Below are 24,678 nucleotides of genomic sequence, written 5' to 3'. Positions count from 1 at the left end.
GCAGTCAAATTTAGAGCAGCCTTAGGATTTCTTGAACACATATGGGTGGTAAGAACCTTTTGTAGCTGCCTCCTCTTCTACAGAGGGTTTTGGCACGTCTCCTACTCCGGAAAATGCTAAAAATGAAGCCAAACTACATCAGCTGGGACTCCCTCAAAGCAAGGATCAATTGGACAAATTTCAAAGTCCATTTGAGTAGCTAGAGAGGAACAAAAGGGCTCCCACTCTAGGGAAAAATCTGCTCCTGGGAAACAGCAAGCCATTAATGGAGAAAAGTACCCAGTGAAGGCTTATCCTTGGACTTAAAATATTAGCCCAGACTAGATACCCCAAATTTGGAACACCCCTTCAATAATTTGGGGAAAGGAGGCGACATAGTTTCAAACAGACTATTCCTTGTAATGAAACTCATGATTAATGATTCTCTGATCACAGAGAATCAGTTCATCTTAGCACTGGCTGAAATTTAAACAAGGATCTGAGTAATTATTTTCCTCTTCTTTCATGAATGGAGATAAATGGAGATACTCCCCCAGCAGAAGTGCTGCTATGCTCGTTTACAGCAGGTCCTGAAGGCAGGGAGCCCGCCCACGTGGTTGCACTTCCTGGATAAAAAATACCCACCTTCACAGGCTCGGATACAAAGGAGGACCCTCGCACTGTGGGAAAGGTCTATAGGATTCTGATTTATAAGGGAGCAAGAGGTCAAGGGAAGCAAAACCATTATCATTATTTTCAGAGGCTCTGGAGATGTGAGCTGAGTGTAGAGGGCAGTGTGCTCAAAGGGAGGCATGCAGGGCGAAGGCAACACAATCCTGCTTGCTGCTTTTTTCCTTCCCCCCACTGATTTCAGGCTGCAGATTCTGCTGAGAGCATGTCATATGTAACAAACTCAGGCCTGTAAGGACTGTGAAGTGGTTTTCTTATTAAATGATGCATAGAGAGATTATCTGGTCTGTAGCCAGAGCACAAAAGCTTCATCCATGCAAGTTCCTATTCCTGAGCAAAGTGTTTGGTCACCTGCATAGTAATGAGTTTTCAGGAGCCTGGGGATGGGGATGGAGGGTGAGGAACAAATGTGGGCTGGTGGGGGCAGGACTGAAACGCACTTCATGCCTCTCTCCCTGCAAGGCTTAGAAAAAAGGCAGAGAGACCTAATGTCACGTTATACAACCTTGTTGTCTCATTACCTTTTCTTCTGAAGAAATCTCTTTGAGACAAGCAAGGAAGGGGGAAAAAACCACCACAAAACCATGTTGTTCTAAGTTAACCCTCAGGAGGATTGAGTTAGGAGGGCTCCAGAGCAAGTCAGGGGTTCCACTGGCTATGGCTGTAAGCAAGGAGACCACTGGGACATGGAGCATTCCCCAGGGTTGAGCGGGGTCTCCTGCTGATAGCAGAGCTCTAATGTACTGAAAGCATCCACACCAGTGTGTGGGAGAGGAAGGGGGCTGCTCCTGCTGTTTTTGGACATCCTTCATTTCTTGAGAATGGACCAAAATACCTTATCTGCTGAAATGAAATTAATAGAAGAGGATCATAGAATGGTTTGGGTTGGAAGATACCTTGCATATCGTCTCGTTCCAATCCCCTGCCGTGGGCAGGGACACCTTCCACTAGCCCAGGTTGCTCCAAGCCCCGTCCAAACTGGCCTTGGACACTTTCAGGGATGGGGCAACCACAGCTTCTCTGGGCAACCTGTGCCAGGGCCTCACCACAACCAAGAATTTCTTCTTAATCTCTAATCTTCTAAACCTACTCTCTATCAGTTTGAAGCCATTCCCACTTTTTCCTGTCACAAAATGCCCTTGTAAATGACAAAGGCTCATCTCCAACTGGAGAGGCCTGTGGGATTTTCTCAGTGCCTTTCACAGCTGAAGAGAAATCCTATCATAGCAGAGCTGTTTCCAAATAATGTCTGTCGATAAAGATGGACTTGCCATACTGCCCAAGACTGGATCTTTAAAACAAATCACTTTGAGCAGAGCAGTGAGTGAAATGTTACATGACTTTCCTTTCCCTTGCCTAGGTGTCTTTCAAGGGATGTGGCCATTAAGAAATGCTACAATACATTTTTGTTAAGTTTCTTTATCTAAGCAATTACGAGCTGTCACTGCAGCATGGGAGTGACTGCGAATAAAATGATCACAGACACCACTAAATCAGGTGTCACCCCTCCTTCTCTGTGCAGGGAATGGTTTTCAAAAAAGTTTATGTCACTGGTTTGTACTTTTATTGTGAACTTTCAAGCTGCCACCAGTGAGTTCGATCCTGTAAAGGATGGAGTGTTTTGGCCCTGATCCAGAAAAACACTTAAGTCCATTGCAGAGTGCTTTGCTGGATTGGGTCCAGGGCAGAGCATCAGGCAGTAGTAGGGGTTCAACAGTAGGGGCTTTCTCTCTTTTTTGGGTGTTTATAAAAGAATCTCCACGTACATGATTGCAGTGTCAGCAGGATGAAACAAAACAATAGTTACACCCCTAAAAAGAAAGGTCAAAGCATGAACAGCGTGACAGGTTTTTGGTAGAAATCTATCAAAACCTCCATGAGAACCTTCTCCTTGGCAGAGAAATACAGTGAATGATGGAGGAAACAGCAGGTAGATGTCATCCTGGGGTTTCCATCCAAAGCAGAGCTCTGTTGGTCCAGGTGCTGCTTGTTTGATCAAACTGTGGTTTTCCCAGGCTACTTTTAGGTGACATTTGTGGATAAATAATCTGTGGTAAATATCTTATTTGACAATTTTGGAAGTCACCTAGAAAGGTCATAAAGTTATCTTAATTATTTAGGGATACAAGTGAATTCAGAATGACATTTCAGGAAATAGTTAATTGTCTTTTTTTTGCACGTTTTGAGAAATGCTGGTTGGTTTTTCTAGGTTTGGTTGGAATCAAGAAGTCTGCTGCTTCTTGTTGACTGGATGAATTAGGTTAGAAATGGGAAATAAAACCCAAATGGGTCCTCCAAGTTTCTTTTAAAATCAATGCCACACTATTTGAAGAGAGTAGCAGTGAGTTAGTCATGATGAAAACCCAGAAAATGAGGGAGAATTTAAAGAACAAATGGGAACACAGAAAGAAACAAAATTAAACATCAGGTTGTTGTGTTTTACCTCCCTGTTAAAACAGCAGTTGTCAGATGGTTGTCCCTTCACTCCAGGATACCAGGCATATGTAATGGAGGCTTTGCCTTTGTAGAAAGGATGATGATGGATTAGTGCTTAGATGCTGAAATAACTCTGGTAGGAGATGGATACCCTTTAGCTAAGGGAAGGGGGGGCTGCTGAGACTGAATTTAACAAAACCAGACTTGCCCACAGACTTGCAAGCGCTCGCAGAGTGGATTTTTAGTGCTGCAGGTGACATTGTTGCTGACTGAAGAATGTTCATCAAATCAGAAAACTGCTGATAAGCTGCCTTTCCCAAAAAGGGATCTCACGAACTTCTCCTGTAAATCTCTGCCTTTCATCATACCCTGGGAGGTGAGGTAGAGGACTTGTGACAGATTTCTCTTCACTTTGTTAGGGTAATCAAATGGAACTACAGAAAAAAAAAATGTCTCAAACCCTCTCTTTTATGGTCTGTCAATTAAAAGCTGAATTAAAGAATGAAAACAGTTGAGCCCACACCTCTCTTTGAATATTTTGGTAGTCCACTGAAAATTGTGAGTATGTTGAAACATGAGCATATTGACTACTGTCACTCAGGTTCTGCTAAGAACATTTTAACTTTGAACTCAATATATCTTAAAGGAAGTGATGTAACTAATTCAGTGGTATTTGCAAAACAGATTTCAGACCAAATTTGTGTAAGGCCTGCTGGAATTTTGTAAAATTAATATAAAAGAATACATTTCTTCTGTTGCAACAATTTTTTTCAAGTTACTTTGATGCACTTTGTTTAAAGTTCTATTTCTAAACCAAAAGGCTGGTAGAAATAAGCAAGAACTTTATTGAAGTTTCCATTAATTCCATTTGGAAGCCAAATATTTGGGTTTTTTTTTCCAGAAGAACTTGGCTTACATAATTGTGGATTTGGGTTGTCTTTTTGTAACTAGGTTCAGACTTTTGAGCTTCAGGACTTTCTAGTGTGAGATTTCTCATTGCCGGGCTATAAAGCAGTGCAGTTTCTTTTACCTTTGCCCTGTAAGAGAAACATATTTTTAGCTAAAGTATCACATTAAATAATCAGATAGGAGGTCTGTTCTTTCTCCTTGCATTCATGCAGTTTTCCTTAACATTTCTGCTTTGCATACAGTGAAGAGGTTCTTAAAGCACATCCACACCTGGAATTTAATTTTATTTGGTTTTATCCTTTCCTATTTCCTGATAATCTTGCTATTGTCTTTTAATTACACTACCACTAATAATTTACTAGGCCTACAAAACCAGGACTTTTTACTCCCTCCTTTCTTCACTCGGCTGTGGATGGATTTAGTGCTCCTGAGATATTCTTTTTAGCAAGTATCAAACATGAGCATTCCTTTTGCTAATTCTCTGATCACTGAACCAAAGAGCAGCCCCAAAGCTCTGATCGGTGCTGTTCACTTCACAAAGTTGCACATAGGGCCCCCAACAGACACGTGTGGCTCCTGGAGAGAGCAGCTGAATGTTAAAATAGATACTGTGGAGTGGTGGTGTGTCTTGTTATTTAATTTGGATGAGTGAAGAACATATTTGAGGAAGCATCGCTGGGCAATGCCCTCTGTTGTATGTTAAGGAATAATTAGAATGTGGGGGATCTGGGTAGGAAGGAGTTTCTCTGATCTAGACCTGAATACTTTAGTTATATGTCTTGAGTACTGTTGAACAGTAAAGATAAATTGAATTAATTTATTTTGAATTTATATACATGTCTCTGCCTGCATTAATATTAAGTTCCATCCAAAATCTAAATAGAAAGACTGTAATCTTAAAAGTTCTCTCAATAGCATCAGCAAATCATTCTTGTTTACCCTACATGCTAATAAAACAGGAACATGACACTCCTGAAAACAAGATTGCAAAATAGAGAAAATGTGGTCTGACATTTTTTTTCTCCCCAAAGGAGGGACTGCCACTAACTAAAGTATTTCTTATGAAAGCTCGATTGCTTAAGATGCAGAATATTAAGAGAGAAAAACACTTTAGGACACAGCCATGTCACCAGCTGTTACTCACCCTTAATGAAATTGTTAAGTGATATTCTTCATAAATAGGTCAGAGAAACTTTTGAATTGTGAAGAATGTTTTATCTCTTTCTTTGAAATGTTTGTATTAAATTTAGAACTGGTAATTCATTAAGCTCATTAGCTCTGACTAGGAGAGTAGAGCAATATCTAGGATATAGATTTCAAGGCTTAAAAACCTTAGTGCTTACAAATAAACATGAAAGCAGTGTGTGGAGAAAAAATATGGGATCGTAATATGTTTAACTGTTTTTTGAGCGTGGCCCTCTGGATTAATTAAGAACATTTTCTATATTCAGACACTTGAATATAAACAGAATACATTATGACTTTTGGTTAACTCTCTTTTAATAGGGGGAAAGAGAATGCATTATGATGAATACAGTGGAAGCTAGTCGAGACTATATTTTGTTGTTTGCTTTTTGGCTTCAGCTCAAAGAGGAGCTAATCACTGAATTTTACAGAATCCCAACTCTGAATTATATTATTAGTGATTGACATTGATTTTAACCAATAAAAGTTTTATAGATATATATATATACATACACACACTTGTGTGTGACCTGTTCTCTGTTACAGATTTTTAAGGAAGTAAAATACTATTGAACTCTGCCAAATGCTTAATTTGTGATGAAACTTTCATTTTAGTCTTAATAGTTTCTGGTATAATGCAATAATTTTCCAGAGTCAAGTCACAGTTGGGTCCACTGGCTTCCTAAAGAAAAAGGGGGAACTGGAGGAAATCAAGGACACAGTATTTGGGAAAAATTGTAGGATCAGAGTCCAGTATTGCTGTAACCTTCCAGTCATGGAGATTTTAGAAACAGCCTTTAAAGCAGTTTAAACGTGCTGTGCCCAATTATTTTCTGTTTTCTTCATTGACTTACTTTGTGGCCTTGAGGTTATAATTAGCAGCTTTCCCATTTCTCCAAAACGTGTTTAAGAGCACCTAACCAGTTAAATTATTTTTGAGATTCCTGATGGAAAAAAAAAAATCATAATTTAAAGTTACTATTATCAGTTGATTAATTTTTAGCTAAATTTGCCGGTGTGACATCAGAAAGAAACCCATTTATAGCAAAGATGTTTAGAGTCTATCAGCTGTACATTTCAAATACCTGGGGTTCAGAAAACACCAGTTTTCACAGAAATGTGGTACAGAAAGAAACTCCAAACCTCCACCCAAAGCATGCTGTACATGCCCTGTAATTAAATTTGTTGGTCCATCTTTATCTACATGTATTTGAATCCTCTCTGAACGTAAATATTTCTTCTTTTTTTCAGATAAATCGCCATAGAAGAAATCTTTCCCAGCATAACTTAACATTTGCAGACATCATTAGTCCACAGGACCCCACAGTAAGCAATTGCTTTATAGAACTGATAAATCACTCTTGTTATTTTAAAGGTTTATAACGTAAATGTTGCACGTGCTTTACTAAAGCTTAAATACGTGAGGGTTTGGGTGCCTCAAGATGTTAAGGGATTTGAGGGACTTTGATTAATCAATAAAAAGAATAAATGTGGAAGGTACAAAGCCATTTCTATAGCTTGACTTTGCTGCTAATTCTGTTGTACTCCACTGATGTTTTATCAGTATCAATACTTGGTATAAAGGAATGTGACCAAGTCTTTATCCTGTCTTTGCCCTTATTAAGGAGTTTTTAATACTAGTGTTAATTTTTATAAACAAAAGTGGTCATGAAATTAAAAAAGAATTCTTGACACTAAAAGAACCTAGAGAGAATGAGAAACCAAGGTTTTTCTACTAAAATACAATTAATATGCAAATACAGATTCATTAAAGAAATTTTGGTATACACAAACTTTTCAGGATTAAGTATGTTCAGAAGCTTTGGATCCTAATTAAGACGCTTACAGAACCTATAGGTGATAGACAGATAATTATGTTTCCTTGTAGTTTCTAACACTATTAGCCCATGAGAATAAGAATCTTTTTTTATTATTATTTAGGAACTCAAATGTTTACACATACATACTTTCATCTTTACTATTCTTCTAAAAAGCAAATTTAAATAAAAAATCAACACAAACCCCCACACAATAATTCCATTTTCCTATTTCTATGCTAATTCTTCAGGGCATTTTGGGTCATTTTCTCAACCTTTCACATGTTGAAAAGGTGCAGGAAGGGCAGCAACTTAACAACAAATGATGATATTTATTGAGACAGAAACAACAGATCATATCATTAAGATATATTTGGAATTCTTTTTAATCTAATATAATCTATTTGCAGAAGTATTGCAGGTTGATCCTGAGCTGTCCTGGAAGTATTTTCTTGGGGAAAAAAAAAAGTAGAATAGAAAAGGGGATATTAACAGATGTTAAACAGGGGGAATGAAGTACTCTAATAGAATTTATAAAAATATTGGGATCATCCTAGAAATATTTTTATTAGTCTTTGTGGTAGTTGTTTCATGATTCCACACATGCCCTTTATATTAATTACAGAGAAAACTGTGCAAGCTATCAATTAAAGGAAACCACGCTAATGTTACTTAAAGACAGCACCTGTACTAATTAAAGTAATATTTATGAAAGGCATTTTACTAAACACTGAGAGGTCTCATATTAACTGCAGCTCTTGTGGTTTTGTGCTGTTCAATTTTTGAACTGTTTAGTTTATCACAAATGGTAGATTTGAGCTATGTAATTTAAGTCAGGGTATTTTATATGCCCAATATTTGTTAGTGGATTTGATATCCCAACTGAAGAAAATTGTAAGGAAATAATGACTAAGCAGCAATGTTTTCATCTGATTCAGATCTGATGTTGAAAAAACCTATTTTCCTTCAGCTCTGGGTTGGTTAAAATAGCAGTTTGGGAAGGGTGGTTGGTAAACTTTGAAAGCATGAGATTTTGGGTCTGCTTCAGAGAAACAATCAGCAGCTTGAATGGTCAGCCAACGGTCCTCCCAATTTCTGTTTCCAGATGGATAGAAATATTAAAAAGAATACCTTTTCTCATATGTTATTTGACATCTCTGGCCCTGGCCAAGCACCAGAAGTTTTTTGCTACATAAATGCAGGGTTAGTAGGGGAAGCAATATACAGAAAGATGGAAAAAAAAAGAATAAAAAAGAAGTAAGTGGAGATGGGGATTAAACCTTATTTTAGCTCTGACAATTCATCCATCCATCACTAGATAAATAGTGACATGACTCTGCACAATAATCCCTGCATACTTTCTCTCTGGGTTTTTTTATGGCAAGCATATGCATGACAGGAATTTGCATAAGATAAGTACAAATTATAGAAAATGCACACGCTAATCCTCGTGTACCCATTTGAGAATGTCACCTAAATCATTGTCCACAGGCCTGCAGACCTTTTCACAGGTACAGGCAGATATGTGCACAGTACGTATTTCATTATATGTTGTACATCAACAACAGACAACATCTAAGGAAATAATTAAACATATTACACTATTAAAATAATGCTAGTTTGTACAATCAAAATAACAGACATGTTTGATTTAAAAATACTTATATTGCCTGTTAAAGAATATTTTATTGCTATTTAGTGGCTTTGCAGACAGCAAAATTCTATTGCAATTGTTATGAAATCTTCTTGTGATGGAATTTACTACAAAGACCATGTGGAGCTTCTAATATCCAATTTGGGCACTGACTCAGTAGTGTTTGAAAGCAAACCAGACCTACTCTGAATCACAATTTTGTTTCTTTTCCCATCACTGACACAGTTGAGACATCCTTTTCTAATGAGGGCTGGTGAGATGAGAGGTCGATGGGTTTGGCTGAAGACCAGTTGTCTTGCTTTGTTTGGTTTTACATTTTTAAATATAAATTTATATAGCCCAAAATAACTCCATCCCAAATTGTATATCACAGCTATGCAAGGGGTGCTTCAGCAGTTTGGAGAGAACCAAGTGTCTGCAAGGGCCTCTGGCTTAAGGAGGGTTCTCTTTTCCTCCTGTACAGATATTTGGTGTTTCTCTGACATTGGTTACACCCAAACATGATTCTTTAGACTATAAGAAGCAAGAGGCTTTTGCAGAAGCATGGTGTGTCCCTCACAGCTTTTAATGAAACTCAAGATATGAAACGATACCTTGCCATAATTTGCTTGCAATATAATTTCAACTCATTTCTGACTTCTAGCTAGAAACTTTGCTTGTAGTAAAATAAATTCCTTCTAAATAAATAAATAGAATAAAATAAATAAAATATTATTGAGATTTTATTATAATTAATTCTATGTAGTAATTGACTTCAAACATTGTTTGCAAATATTCATAAGAACAGAATCTACCATAAAAATCAGGTGAATAACTAAGAATTAGTAGTAAAATGTCCCACTCTAGATTAGCTGAATGTAGACTCCTATGCATGTACTAAGTGAATTTATTAATCTGAATAAATGAAATGGTTATGACCTTCTTTTTTCTTTCTGCAGGTGGTGGAGAAAGAAGGATATCTTCTAAAAGCAAAAATAGCAGATGGTGGCAAGAAATTAAGGTATTACATGTCACTGTGACACAATTTTATCCATTACCAATTCAGATTTTACATATATATGGCTACTATTACTGCTAGTAGACAAATTGCTATTGCTTCTGTGTTGATTCAATGTATGATCCCAGTTCCAAAAAAAATAAGTTACAGCAGGTAAAGGGCTCATTGTGGGCAATGATCCTGTATCAATATTAACCTCTATATTATATATATATAACACACATATCAAGGACAATATTAATGCATCAGGCAAACCAATAATAGATTTTTCCAGTGGGCAAATTTTAGGTGCTGTCTGTGTTTGAGGGATCAAGGATGGGCTGTAGGAACCCACCCTGTGGTGATGCCACAGGGATGCCAAGACAAGATTATTAAAAGTGCTCAACATTTACTGACTTAACACTGTTGAAAGCAATGGGAGTACTAGTGTTGCCTTTATGGAGAGATCTGCTACAGTTTGCTGTATTTAGATGACTGTAAATTGAGGAGATCAGCACTGTGTGTTACCAGTGAGAATGAGAAAGGATCAAGAAATATTACATTTTCTGCCAGGAGAGAGGAACCAAGCAATAAGTCCTCATGCATATATAGTGCTAAACCCTAAGGATTCTAGAAAAAATTGCTGAAAACGGAGTCTGGAGGTCACCCAGTCCAATTCTCACTAGGAGAAAGATCATTGTGGACACTCAGCCAACCCTGCCACAGCGGGGTGCCATCAGAAACTGATGTAACCTGCATTTTGTGGCAAGGCATTGAAGGCAGTAATGCTCTGTTGCCCCTTTTGGACCCATCTGCAGGGTGTGCAGGGGCTGAGCATCCCCCGTGAACACGCCCAGGTGAGGAGGGAGTTTTCCCTCCCGGTGCATCGTGTCCCGCAGCGCGGAGCCTCTCCGTGGCTGGGTGTGGGCAGGGCGAGAGGGCAACGGGGCTCGGCCACTGCTGGTTTTTAACAGCCCCAAACCATCTCCGGTTTTTGAAACAGCCTGGGAGGTCGCGGGCGGCGCTGCAGCTTTAGCTTGCTGCCATCAGGTGTTCGCCCGACAGAATGCAAATGCGGCCGCGGCTCTCGGGCATCTTCTGCCGCCCCACGAGTCAGGGACAGGCGAATTCACGCCAATTCCTCGTTAATTCTGGGTCTTCTCTGCAGACTGATATTTACGGATGTTTATACAGAGCAAGGATGGGCAGAGGGGATTGATCAACTCTGCGTGCACTCTGACTCCTCCTTTCAGACACCTGAACTTGCTGTTCAGTGCCTGGAAGGGTCACCTGAAACAATGTTGGTGATGCACAACAAAAACTAGAATATCATGAACTCGCTTTTTTAAAGAGCTTGAAAGCAGGTATCCCATGAAATTCAGATGCTCGGAGGTCTGGAGCACCTCTGCTATACAGAAAGGCTGAGAGATTGGTGTGTTCAGCCTGGAGAAGAGAATACCCTGGGGAGATCTTAGAGCCCCTTCCAGTGCCTAAAGGGACTATAAGAGAGATGGAGAAGGACTTTGGACACGGCATGGAGTGACAGGACAAGGAGGAATGGCTTCACACTGAGAGATGGTTGGATTAGTTTATTGATTAGGATGAAATTCTTGGCTGTGAGGTTGGTGAGGCCCTGGCACAAGTTGCCCAGAGAAGCTGTGGCTGCCCCTGGATCCCTGGCAGTGTCCAAGGCCAGCTTGGACAGGGCTTGGAGCAACCTGGGCTAGTGGATGGTGTCCCTGTCCACAGCAGGGGGTGGAACTAAAGGATCTTTAAAGTTCCTTCCAACCCAAACAATTCTATGATATATAGAGAGACTAACATGTTTTAAAGTAATTCTTTTTTTTTTTTTTAATTTTTAATATTTTCAGTCTGACAGATGACTTTATGGACAATCTGATAAAAATATTGGCTAGTTTATATATCTTTTATATATATATCATAAAAATAATGAATTTTTGAGTTTAAAAATCACTTTTAAAATGAAACAACTACAGAATAAAAGAATTGGAGAATTTAAATGTAGGGCAAAAAATCTTCTTACAGAAAATGTGGTGAAATTCAGTTACATTCTCATAGCTTCTGTAATTTCTATAGCCTGTTGAAAAAAACACTAAATTTTCTTATTCCTGATGGAATTAAATCATTCTCCCCCTAAAATTCAGTAAAACATCTCACCTGATATAATTTAAGAAATATTTATAATTAATTTTATAAATTTTGCTGTTGACTTCTTATTTCAAACCATAAATAGAACTATGGGGTTTGTGGTTTTTTCTAAATTATTTTAATGAGATCCAGGTTGAAATGAAATGTTTTTAAATCTTGGCAAACTTCCCAGTTAGTTTGATCAGAAATCTGAATCTTTAAGTAGATTGTGAACAGGTCTGTGACCTCAAACCACAATTACTAATTTGCATTTCTCAGCTAGAAAAACCTGCCCTGCAAATAGCTGGAGCAAGCAGCACTCTACCTGGTGGAAGTGTCCATGACACAGAGATGTTCCCATCCGTAACTGATGTTAAGCATTTGGTATAAATTTGATACTTGAATTTAAGCCGTGTTCCAAGGGGTTTAATCCTTTGGTAATCCATATTCATCCAACACATCCAACTCACAGGAAAATCTGTTTAAATCTGCACATAGCACGCTTGACCACTTGCTCCCTTGTGCACTTACAAGACCTTTCTAAATAGAAAGATAAAACAGAGAAAAGTTACAAAGAACTGAAGTTGTACCAACAGACAACTCATTTACCACCTCAGTAGTGAATCTCACCCACAACACTCATTTCCTATGTGTACTTTAAAAAATAATTAACTGAGGTTGAACTTTTCTTTATGCCAATATATACAACCCACAGTCGTGACCATGTTTCACAGTAGCTAAGGATACAGTTTTATAGTGATAATAAATTTTGCTGAAAATTTCACAGCGACTCACAAACACTGTCCTTTGAGGGGAAATATCTGTCAGTGATGGTCAGGTATTTTTGTAAAACACTACAGTGTCTTCCTCTTTCTCATTGTTATTATTATTTTCTCACTATTAACATGACATAAAACCCAGTCCTATTTCCTTCAGATGTATTAATCTCCTTCACAAAGAGTTTTTTTCACTGTTGTTTCTTCTTGACCATATTTTTGGATTGTTAGATCATTCTGGGTGAAATTCTGCCCTCGCTGAAGCAAGTGCAAGTTCCTTTGATCAAACCAGTAGCACTGGGGCTTCATCTGTAATATTGGTTATGCTTCTTAAGCTGATGACTGAAACAAATTGAATAGTAATTAATAGAAAAAGTGCCTGTTGTTATGGCTGATGTGCAGTTTGATGGGATATTGATGCAGCAGAGCTTTGAGGTGGATCTGAATGTGAGCATTCTGAAGATCAACAACCTTTTAATGTTGACAAAACCAGGTTTTTCTGGAATAAAAATGTGTTTGAGTTACTTAGGAATGCCTATGTAGAGAAAACTAGGGAAGACAAAAGAAAAAAGGTTTCAAACAGCTCCTCCCTGGGTCCTCTATGTCACGGAATCATAAGGTCATTAAAGTTGGAAAAGACCTCTTAAGATCATCGAGTCCAAATGTTAACCAGCATTGCCAAGTCCACCGCTAAAACATGTCCCTAAATGCCACATCTACACGTCCTTTAAATCCCTCCAGGGATGGTGACTCTGTCACTGCCCTGAGCAGCCTGTGCCAGGACTTAAATGTGTCCTTACAGGCAGCTCCCTCCTTCTAATGCGTTACAACACACATGTGACCCGGTCTGTTCGTCACACACGGTCTGAGTTTTGTTCTAAAATACTCACATTTGTGGTTTACATTCACATAAAGCAAATCAATAGTGAGTTTATGAGTATTTCTGTGAATATCAGATGACCCCCAAATCAGAGAGTCAAACTTGAGCTGTTGATCTAAAAATAGGGGTTTCTTATCAGATCAGATCCATTTGTTATGATTTTGTAGTGGTTTGAAACAATATGTTATTTGTAATATATATAATAGCATTTTCTTCTGAGTTGGATGTTATGTTCTTCTGTATCAGGGGACATTTTTTTACATATCCATGTGTATTTTTACTTCTCCCTGGCCCCAGCAGCTTGTCAGTTCTCTAACTTAAACCTCTCTCAGATATCGTTCTTATCTTCCTTGCTGTCCTGTAAACTTCTAATTTAGGGAAGGGAGAAAGCATTTGGGACCTTTCAAAATAGACCCTTAACTGAGCTCTCTGTAGTCAGATCAACATTTTTCCTTCTCAGTTTTATTTTAAGTCTTAGGTACCCGAAGACCACCAGCTATTTTGGTGTCCTCTAGGTATATGTGAACTTTGAGCATGTGTGAATGATCCTGCTGTTTTCCTGTGGCACCATTATGGAAAAGATACATAGACGGGCTTTAAAACATGGATGAGGAGAAAGAAAGCCTTGAAGCTTTGTTAGGCCACATTTAGATATAATTAGGATAGTTCACCTCCATCAGTATTCGTGGAAGTACATTGCTGATATTGACTCTAGACCTTTTTTGATTTTACAGAAAATAACTAAAAACCAAGTCTACAAATCTTTTACCTACTCATTGATTTTTATTTTTTTTTCTTTAATTTTATTTTTAAGGAAAAACTGGTCCACGTCCTGGATTGTTCTCACTGCTCGGAAAATGGAATTCTACAAAGAATCCAAGCAGCCAGCGCTGACCAATCTGGTAGGCAACCAACCATCCAATATTCTCAACCTCCTGGCAAGAGTTATTTCAATATAAAAAGTTTGGTGTTTACAGAAGACAAATTTAGACTGAGCTGGTAACCTTCAAAAGCTTGAAAGCAGCTGAAGGAAAATGCCTTGATAAACTCTTAATCAGATGTAGAGTGTGAGAAGAAATAGGACCCAGCATGTCCTTTATTAAGAGGTGCATTTCGAGAATAATTGCAAAGTGAGACAAATGGTGAGTGACTACCCAGTAATGTGAAGGTAACACTTTAAATTAAGGTGCCATTTATAAATGCTTTATTCTTATTTATGAAAATGATCACTAAATGCAGCTACTTCCTCAAATAACGTATTATAAAGTATGTTATAAAATGCATTAGTAATAAATGCTGAACAGATGATGCGATGAGAATCTGTTGCAAAGGATATTGTGAGACGTAAATTGTATTAAACCATGTATGTGCATCTTTAATACATGAATTTAAGTTGTTATCTACCATCCTATAAAGTGGCTTATATATTAATAAATAATAATAAATTATTTATAAATGGCACCTTAATATAGGGTGTTACCAAAGCAGAAAACATTACAAGTTAACAAAGTGATTTTTTATCGTAGTATAAATGTGACATCCACCATATCCCGCTAACCTTCCTGAATATTTCTATGACTCCATCTAATGCAGCTAATGCAATTTCTGTAGCCTGTAGTTACTACAAAGTGAAATTTGCAGTACCTTTTTTATTGTGCCCCAAGGAAAGGCCACCGATCTTTGTCCTCAGAGATGTGACAGCTCTGCCTGCGTGAGCGGTAACGGCCTGAATCCCTTCAGTGCTGGTTTCTGCTGAGCCTGAGCCCACAAACCTGATTGTGGGCAACAAAAGGGGGATTTGGTGGATCTGTGATGCTGTGGGCAGCCAAGGCACAGGTTTGACAATGCCCTGTTGTGAAAGGTTCTCAAGGCCTGATCGAACCTGCCAAATCTTGTTGGTGTGACGGGTGACCACAAAGGTGCTCTCCTTGGCAGGAGTCACAAACAATAAGCTATTTTTCCTGTGGCAGGTGATGCAAACCATTCTTCTATATGTCCTTGGTCTATCAATGCCACCTGTCATAAAATCAGCTTTAGAAAGCACCTTTTCATGCCTTACTCTTTTTTGGAAAGAGCGTGAGGGTTGTAGAAAAAACCCAAAACTAATAAATGAAACAGTAAAAGTAAGTAAAGGTAAAATCTGGCACTTTCTCCTTGTGTTTGTGCTAGTCCAGCTGGAAAATATCACTTTTCTGCAGCCATGCAAACAATACAACTTGAATTAAACTTTTTTTTCCGAATCATCTGTTTTCCTTAAAATTGAATTCTATGTTATTTTTAAATAATAGTGTCTAAGGTGGATTTATTAGAATGAGTCTTATAACCTACTAAGTGACTTACACTTCTACCTGCTATCTCTTCTCCTCTCCTTATGCAAACCTTCACCCAAGTTCCAGGAGATAAGTGAAATAGCAGAAATTTAATGCACAGGAAACTTGATTTTACTCTGAGACTCCTCTATATGGTTAAAATCCCCATTAGTTCTTCAGGGATTTAGATACTAAACTAAACCTGCCTGGAGAATGGGACTTTGGCCCAAATCTCAATCTGTTTATCCCAAAAAAATTGAGGTATTCTATGAGACAGGACCTTCTGGGAGGTCAGTCCCTTTCCCTGAAGTCTCACTCATCACCAGTGCTCACAACTGGTGAGAAAACATCTACTGCCTCCTGTGTTAGGAAGAGCACAGACATATTGAACATGTATTTTGCTCATTATAGGCACAAAAAAATAAAAGTGTGTGGTTTTATTTATTTTATTGCATGCTGGATCTGAACACTGGGACTGTGAACTCAATGTTCACTAGGTGAGAAAAATCTGTTTATGTTGCATTTTCTGTCTGTTACATATGACTTATATGCAACAGTAAATAAACAAATTGGTTAAAACTTGAAAAGAACAAGAGATGTCAGTATTCAAAATCTTACAACCCAGTTTTCTAAACCCAAATTTTACACATTAAAAAAGCTAAACCAGCATGTTGATCTCATCTGATAAAATAAATGCAACGCTTATTTCCTTTGTAGATCATTTAGCCAGATATAATTTTGATAGTGGAAAGGAAATAATCCAAAAAGGATTCATTAGAAATCATTTGTTTACTGATGTTATTCTATTTTTACAGTTGTTTATTTTGGAAAAGGGGGAACTCATCCATTAATTAAATAATGTAAAAGAGGGGATGTTCATTCACAGTAGTATGACTTATAACAAAGCATTTTTATTGTTAGCAAGAAAGTGATGTGACTTAACAAAAAGATAAAGTTCCTTTGCAGTCTAAAGATATTAATTCATTAATTATTAAGTACTGTACATGAAGCAAAAATTTAGGCTAAGACAACATCATTATAAGAGGAATGATATTTCACAAAACAAAGGCAACAGGAGAAAGGGAAATGAGGGCACCTCTAATCATATCTCTTTATGATGATAAGACAAAATTAAGAGGTGATTTCAAATTATATTTGTCCAAATCTTCAATAATATTCCAATGCAGAGAATTTAGTAAAAGCTAAAAGGAGTTTTTGTTGCTCCATATTGTGATTATGGATTTAGGATTCACAGTGACAACTTTCCTATTGATTTCCATGGAGAAGACTGGAATCCATGGCTCTGTTTTTGGTGATGCTGGTGACAATATTTGGTGTTTTGTTTAGCAATAGAGCACACCAAATAAAGCACACAGAAGAGAGATTCAGAAAAGGAAATTGCTTACAAATACTACCAAAAAGGCAAGTTTGAATCCCATGTAACTAAATCATTAACTTTTGCTGCTGCCTTGATCATTTCTGGTCCTGGCTTTGATACACTTTTTTTTTTAACATTCCCATGAATATGAGGCTTTGATACACTTTTTTTTTTTTTAACATTCCCATGAATATGACTTGTTTTTTATTTTAAATTAAGGACATTGTGATCTAAACGACTCACAGCTCCATTCTTCCTTACCAGCATTAAATTCTATTATCAGTCTGTCTTTCTGACCAAGGAAAAGTAGTCTGTTTATTCCCTGAGATAGTTTATGCAACAGAGGTTATTTTAACCTCGGGTTATTAGCCCATCTGCAAAGCAATTTAGCGAGTGAAAATGCTGCTGAAATCCATATTCATGTTTAGGAAGATTTCATCGTAGCAGACACTTGTATCAATTTACAGCATAACCCCCTCCAACAACATTGATATAACATAATTGCTCTGACTGCAAAACACAAAGCAAGGACGTGGAGTGCTCAGGCTTTCCAGTCACCTCAGCTTACTCTCTCCCAGTGACTCTGGGTGATGCATAAGCTGGGAAGCCAACTATGTGTAAAAGGACGTTGTTAAGGCCAGAATGAATTTCCAGGCAGTTTTCCTGGAGTTCTGATGGATTTAAGTGGGGTTTTCCATTGCATAGAGCACCCCAGGGGTGCAACAGAAGGTGATGGAGAGTTTCAGGCTCGATGGATCTGAATGGTTTGGCATGTAGTTTTCATCAGAAGCTCCATACCCGTGAGTCTCCCATGGTGTTCACAGACACCTGATATCCTGTTGTAGTCAGAATTGATAAATTCTCTAAAGAAAAAGTTTTCATAGAATCACAGAATGGTTTTGGTTGAAAGGGACCTTAAAGATCATCTTGTCCTCCTCCTCTGCCATGGACAGGGACACTTCCATTAGATCATGTTGCTCAATTCATATTTCTTTCCCCTAGAGAAAAAGAGACTGAATCAAATAATTATTGCACACAGCAGAAGTATGTTCAGCTTTCCACAAGCCTGCATCTCATCCTTTCTGGAAAGGGAGATACACATACTTGTACTTTTCTTCAGCCTGTTACAAAATCAGAGCTGTAAACAAGCTCCAGATTACTGCAACAGTGATAAAATTAAACTGTGCGTGCACTGACTGCACGGAAGAGCCCAAGTTCTGCTGTTGCACACATTTTTGCATGATCATAGAAATTAGAGGTGATAAAATCCTATAGACTTCACTATTTCATCTCCCTGAAAAACTTTTCTAGGCTGTCCAATGTTTTTTGTCACTTCAGTGTTCCATGACAGTTTTCCTGGGAAAAATGTTCTGTAGCCCAGTAACCCTCCCTATCAAAAAACTATTTCTCCTTCTTTGTCTACATGTTAATATCTTCTTTTAATCTCATTGTGTGTCTCCAAAATTTCTCAACTCTTTCTGCTGGTGGAATAAAGCTGCCCTTCTTTATTAAAGTATTTTCAGACTCAAGTTATGCTTCTGGGTAATTTTTTCTTTCAAAGAAAGAAGGATTACCCATTTTGACAAGCTTGTGTTGTGTGTTCATGATGGGTTGCAGAACTGCCTGTGTGGTGCAGACCTGGACATTCATGGAGTCCTGAAGAGGATCTAGTCCAAGGAGGCCTCATAGCCCTATTTATAAAACTGTAGTACTGGAATACTGAAAATTAATTTATTTCCTCCACAATTTGAATATTTTTTTGTATTAATATACTGATGTTTGGGGTTTTTTTTCCCCAACTTTTGTAATTTTTGCCCTGGAAATACTTGCTGACTAAATTTCACAACATCTTTGTAAAATTAAGTTTCAATACTGCTGTTTTGATCTGTTATTAAAAAATCAGAAAGATTAAGCTCTTGTCAGAGGCTAGGTAGGAAATTTGAGGCAGAGTTGGGGAAAAAAATTCCAAACTCTGCTCTTCCAGTAGTTTAGCCACAAGAACGTCCTTCTGTTTTGAACAGCATATTTCTTCTATTAAAAAAAAATTAATAATAATTTAAAAAAAAAAAGGAACAAAGACACACGGGACTGTCAGTTTTAGTGGAGCTGATCCTTCATGGTTTTATGGTTTGGCAAATGGAGAACATAATTACCACTCCAACACTGAAAACTTCCAGACTCTGCCTGCAAATCACTTGAGCAGGATCTCTTACTCTGCTTCTTTTAACCTAAAGAGGTTCTTTTCCTCTCATCTCAGAGACATCTTGGAGAACACATACGTTTTAGCCTTTAATAACAAGATCAGAGAAATTCAGTGAGCAATCTTTGGAAAGTTGAGTCTGTGGTTGATGCTGGACTGGCCATTGTTAACTTCCATTAAGTCTGTTTTCTGTATTACTAATGTTATTTTTAAGGTAACTGTGGTTTAAGAGCAGCAGAGAAAAAAAGATGCATTAAGCTAATTAGTTATGTGGATATTACTCCACCTCTTACCCAAAAGGGATTTGCACTGCTTTGCACTGTTAGCAGTAGCATTTTTTTTGTTGAGTGGGATGTGCAGCAGCCCAATCCACAAAGGCTACTCTAACCTACATGGGCTTTGCCAGAATTGCTGCACAGGCAGAGTCCCTGGAGAAGGAGCTTCGATGGCAAATGAGGATTACTGTGCTTTACACCAACTCCCAGCAATGTAAATGATGCAGGCAAACAAATCTGCTCTTTGAATTACTTGCATCCATACGGAGGAGCTGGGGAGGCAGAGCTGTGTCACCCTGGGATGCGTGGACTGACACTGAGAAGTATCAGCCCTCGTGTTGAGCTCTTTCTGGGTGTCACACATGCCCTCGAAGCCTTTTCTTCTTTTTTTAGGAGCTAGAAATGATAATTTATTTGGAGAAAGGAGATGGCTTGTCTTAGAGATACGATGTATGTTCCTGTCTAATTTCTGTCCTTTCCAGTTGCATCACTTTAAATTTGCATTTGGAAAACCCACAAAATTTTTCCTTTAAACCCAATGGCTTCTCAAGAGGTTTGGCAAAGTAAGCATTGAAAATAGCTGATCAATGTGTATGCATTTGTGTTTTGATCTGCTATATGTTATATTGAACTAGTTTTTTAAACTAATTATTTTAAAAATTGTGTATCTAGTATAAGAACCTTATTTTTGAGTTAAGACTCTTCAGGAGTTGTTATTTCATAATAACAAGGAACAATGAACTCTTTTCAGCAATATCAGCAGCTGTGCTACAACAACCTGTCACTAGAACTTGTTCTGTTCTTGTTTAATCTGATAATTGACTTTAATCTGATAAAGTCAAGTCATATTCACGATTGATTTTTACCTTTTTTTCCTTTTCAGAAACCGGGATACAAACCTGAGTGTGTGGATCTGTGTGGTGCTCACATTGAATGGACCTCAGAGAAATCCAGCAGAAAGAATGTCTTTCAGGTAAGAGGCAAAGCATTCCATTGCTCATTTGAGTGTGAACTCTGTGAAGAGGTAGGTTTTATTTCCTTGGTTTTAATAACTAGAGACTGATTTAATGCAGCGTTTTTCTTGCCAGTACAGGAGTGTAACACTTTATCCAGCATCGGTTTACTATTTTTCTAAGAGAAGGATTTCTGATGACTGAGTCTCCTAAACACTTGAGAACCTGTTGATTTATTGATTAATGCTCTATATTCAATTTGTTTTTAAAACTTAGTAGGTAATTGCTTTGGGTTCAGGCCTAGAATCTTGACCTAAAGGACTTCCATAAACACAACTTCTTCAAACTGCTTATACAAGCATTGCTCCAACGCAGTGCGGTTACTCTGTTTGTTTTTATTGCTGTTCAGGGTCCTCAGACGGTGATGACCCAGGTTCACTCCTGCCAGGGGAGGGGAGGATTTTAAAAGCTTGCCTCTGTCAGGACCAGCATAGGAGGACATGTATTTCTCATAAGACTATTCTTCATTGATGGAAAATAATATTATTTAATTCCTTCACCTAAATCCCATTGAATTGGAAGGGAGGATCAAGGCCCAAGATGAAAGGAGGAGGAAAGCGTTACTGCAAGGTTAACATTCCAGGATCTAGGGGTAAAATAGTTTATTGCAACATCTTCAGGTTTTGGACATAATCCAGCTCTCTGGATATCAGTAGAAAGGGTTTGTTGTTTTTTTCTATTTCACTAAATGTTGCATCAAGCCACATCAAAATATTATTTTCTATGAACTGAGTTGTTTCCCAGAGTTCTGATGTTGAAAATTTTTAACAAATACAAACAACAAAGGGGGGAAGATGCAGAAAGGAACATGTCAGGGTCAAGATACTCTTAGTTACCAGATAGTCCTTTGGCAATCATCACCAATAAAACATGCTGGAGGAACCAACTCTGTCTGGGTCTGGGATTTGAGAAAAAAAAACATTACACATAAAAAAACCCTAAGGGTCTGTATGTGGCTTCTTGAAAAGAAACCTCTCTGGGTCAACTGGGTGTTACAGAGGCTTTTTTAAGGTTTATTTTTCTAGACATCTTTCTAAAGCACATGCAATATTTAGAAATATTCCTCTTCTCCAAGACAGTGAGACTTATGCTTCTATACCCCCCACATCCTTCAGGTTGTCTTGAGACAACACTTGGAGCTTTGTCATTTCCTAGGTATTTTTAGAATAAATATTTTGGTTTTGCTGTCAATCTTCAGCTTTTCCACTTGGAATGTGATTAAGTATAACCTTAGCCTTCACTCCTGCAACCCCCTGAGCACACTGACAGGTCTTCTGAGCTTCTAGGGTTTATTTCTCATTTTGCAGTAAGCAAAATTCCTGTTTGGAAATGCATATCAGAGCAGTGATTCACTGCAGCTAATACATTTCCAGCGCAAAGACAAACGAAGCTCTGCTATTGATTTCCCAAACTGGTGGTACGAGGGCTCTGCAAAGCATTTTCTTCTCACTTCTGTTCGTGTGAGGTGTAACTCCACTGAATCAGAATAATGTGAGAAAGGAAACTCATGCACTACTGCTTGAACCCATTAAAATGTGTCTTCATCAAGCCAATAAGTGAGTGGGAGAGACATTAAGAAGTAAAAGCATGGGAGGAAGGACATATGTTAAGACACATTTTGAAAAGGGATGGAGCATTGTTTAGACAGAGAGCTACAAGAAGATTGTGCCAGATGGTAGGAGCGAAAGAGGAGAAGGCTTTGGCACCAGTAGTGGTGACATTTTGGGAAAGGAAGGGACTGAACGAGACTGGTGCTACATGAGCAGATAGAGTGGGAAGGGGACTAGAGAGAGAGAGAGAGAAGATTTGTGAGATAGTCTGGAGGGAATCCAAGACGAGTTCGAAAGCGGAGAGGTCAGTTTGTACCTGGATACTGAATATTTCAGGCAACACATCAGATGATCTACTTACCCCTAGTGGGTGGGAATAAGATTGATAATATATGTCTACTTATTCATAGATTTGTTCAAATGAAGAGAACATGGGTGATTTTTCTTAATCTTTCTTTTTATTTTTTTTTGTGACCTAAATATAGAAGCATTGCATTGGTATTTGATTAAAGGCATTAGCTGCTTAACTCTGAAATGATCACAAATAAGTTTGTTTATATCTTCAAAGCATAGTTGGTGGGGTTTTGTTTCATTACTTTCTGACTAATAAAACCTTCTTTCCTGATTCAAACAGAGCAATGGTTGCTTTCTGCTAACGTGTTGTATTAGGAGTAGGTGCAGAATTTTGAATTTGATTTAGCCAGGGTGCTCAATTTGAGTTCATGAATTATAGATTAGGAATGGAAAATGACTATTGAAATTTTGGTTTGAAGAAAATAAGAAAATCTTGAATTTAAAATCTAACCCTATGACAGTTAATGGATGGTAACAAGGAGATGGAGCTTAGGAGAATCATAAAGAAAACTAATTGGAAACATGATCGATGCAGGGGGGGAAGAAAGAGGAAACTGCAAGTAAATGATATTCAGGCAGGAAGATTTGGGTTTCTGGTCTTGATCATGAGGTTTTCAGCAGTGTTACTCCCCTCCTTTTAATTGAGCTACTCCCAGTTTAACAGGATAAGTCTGATCTGTCTCACACTATCCAATTTGTGCAATCTATTTCTGTTCTTGATGAACATATTATGTGGAGTATTTTTTTTCTCAACTTCTCCTTAATAGTAACGGAAAATGTGTACATCTTATAATATACAACCTTCTGATTTCCCTTCATTTATTTTCTTGATGATATAGCTGGCACCAAGGAAAAGACCTAGTTAGAAACAGCTTCACATGATGCAGGGAAAGGTGGCAGTTTGCAGTGAGATTCTATGCTGTTTGTTCTTGCTGTTGAGTGACGTGATACACTAGGTCTTCATCGGAGGAGTGGTGAATAAAAGAAGATTTATGTTCAAATCACATGCTTTAAATACTTCTGCTAAGTGCTAGTTTGCTCTTTGGTGTTTAGCCTGAAATTTAAAGCACTGAGGATTAAAAGGATTACAACATAATCTTAAATAATCCTAAGTGTCATTTACAGAGAGATGGTTGTAATAACTAAATAAAACCGTGTTAAGGGATGGCAGTGTTGTCAGTCAGCAACTGGAACAGCAACAGCGCCTATGTCACTCTGTCATTCTCTTCTTGCCTTTTTTTGGCTTAGTTTGATGTTGTGTAGGTGCATTTTGATGTGGGTTATCAAAAAGGAAAATAACTTAATGGGCTGCTTTTCAATGAGTACTGATATGTCTGTTGAGACACCAGTAACTAGGCTAATTTGCAGATTTTTTTTTTTTAATGTTCCATATGTTCTACTTCTAGTAAACTTCTCAACCAGATCTTATTCTTTCCCATTTTACTCAACCTCCACTCAAATCAAGCAGCTTTTTAATTTCAAATTCAGCCCAGACACTGTGGAAGATATGCTCTCAACCTCTGAATTTATAGTTCTGGATCTTCATTAGCAAAAAGTTTTGTGGTTGTACCCTGTTTCCTTGAAGAGGTTCTGGAAGATTTCTCTCAGATCATTCAAGAAAGAAAAGGAAAAATAGTAGAGAGATGAAAAGTGCAAAAAAGGTCACGCGGAACATATTTATTATTCACTGAAGCTGCTTTGTTCTCTTAATTACACTTTTCATTTAACCAACAGACATTTTTTGGTTTCTTTAGTCATATTTTTTCCCTGTTTACCGAGTTCATTTTTTAGGACAGTTTCATATGAGAATTTCTGGAGTTCTGTGGCTGGGCTCTTGCCACAGATCCGGTGTGATACTGCTTTTTGTTTCAATGCACTGCAGCTGGAAGGGGTTACTCATTCACATGCAACTAAGAAGTATAAGTGTATTTTACAAATAGAGAAAACTGGGTAAGACCTACAGTATTTCAACAGTGAGACAGCTGAAAGTACAACTGCACCTATGTGTAATATGAAAGAATTTATCTTGCAGCTGTTTCATATATAATAACATTTATGGCACTGATCTGGGGTAACTCCCTTGTCCTTGAAGCTGTCCAGCTTTGTCCAAGCACATAATCTGAATGATAAGCTATTTTGTTCTACATAC

At 37.9% G+C, this 24,678-nt stretch overlaps 1 protein-coding gene across 1 annotated transcript in view; it reads left to right on the top strand.

Annotated features, from left to right (window-relative positions):
- Positions 1 to 24,678, top strand: part of ARHGAP15 (Rho GTPase activating protein 15) — a 330,910-nt gene that overhangs the window by 40,845 nt on the left and 265,387 nt on the right. Inside the window, exons 3-6 of the mRNA XM_027656307.1 lie at positions 6,451 to 6,525; positions 9,609 to 9,670; positions 14,265 to 14,352; positions 20,496 to 20,585. Of these exons, the coding sequence (XP_027512108.1) occupies positions 6,451 to 6,525; positions 9,609 to 9,670; positions 14,265 to 14,352; positions 20,496 to 20,585 (315 nt within the window). The remainder of the gene's footprint in view (positions 1 to 6,450; positions 6,526 to 9,608; positions 9,671 to 14,264; positions 14,353 to 20,495; positions 20,586 to 24,678) is intronic.

The sequence above is a fragment of the Corapipo altera genome, unplaced genomic scaffold, assembly GCF_003945725.1.
Source record: "Corapipo altera isolate COAL_440 unplaced genomic scaffold, ASM394572v1 68, whole genome shotgun sequence".
NCBI lineage: Eukaryota > Metazoa > Chordata > Aves > Passeriformes > Pipridae > Corapipo > Corapipo altera.
Note: the sequence above shows the minus strand (reverse complement) of the source record. Positions and strands in the feature narration are given on the sequence as shown.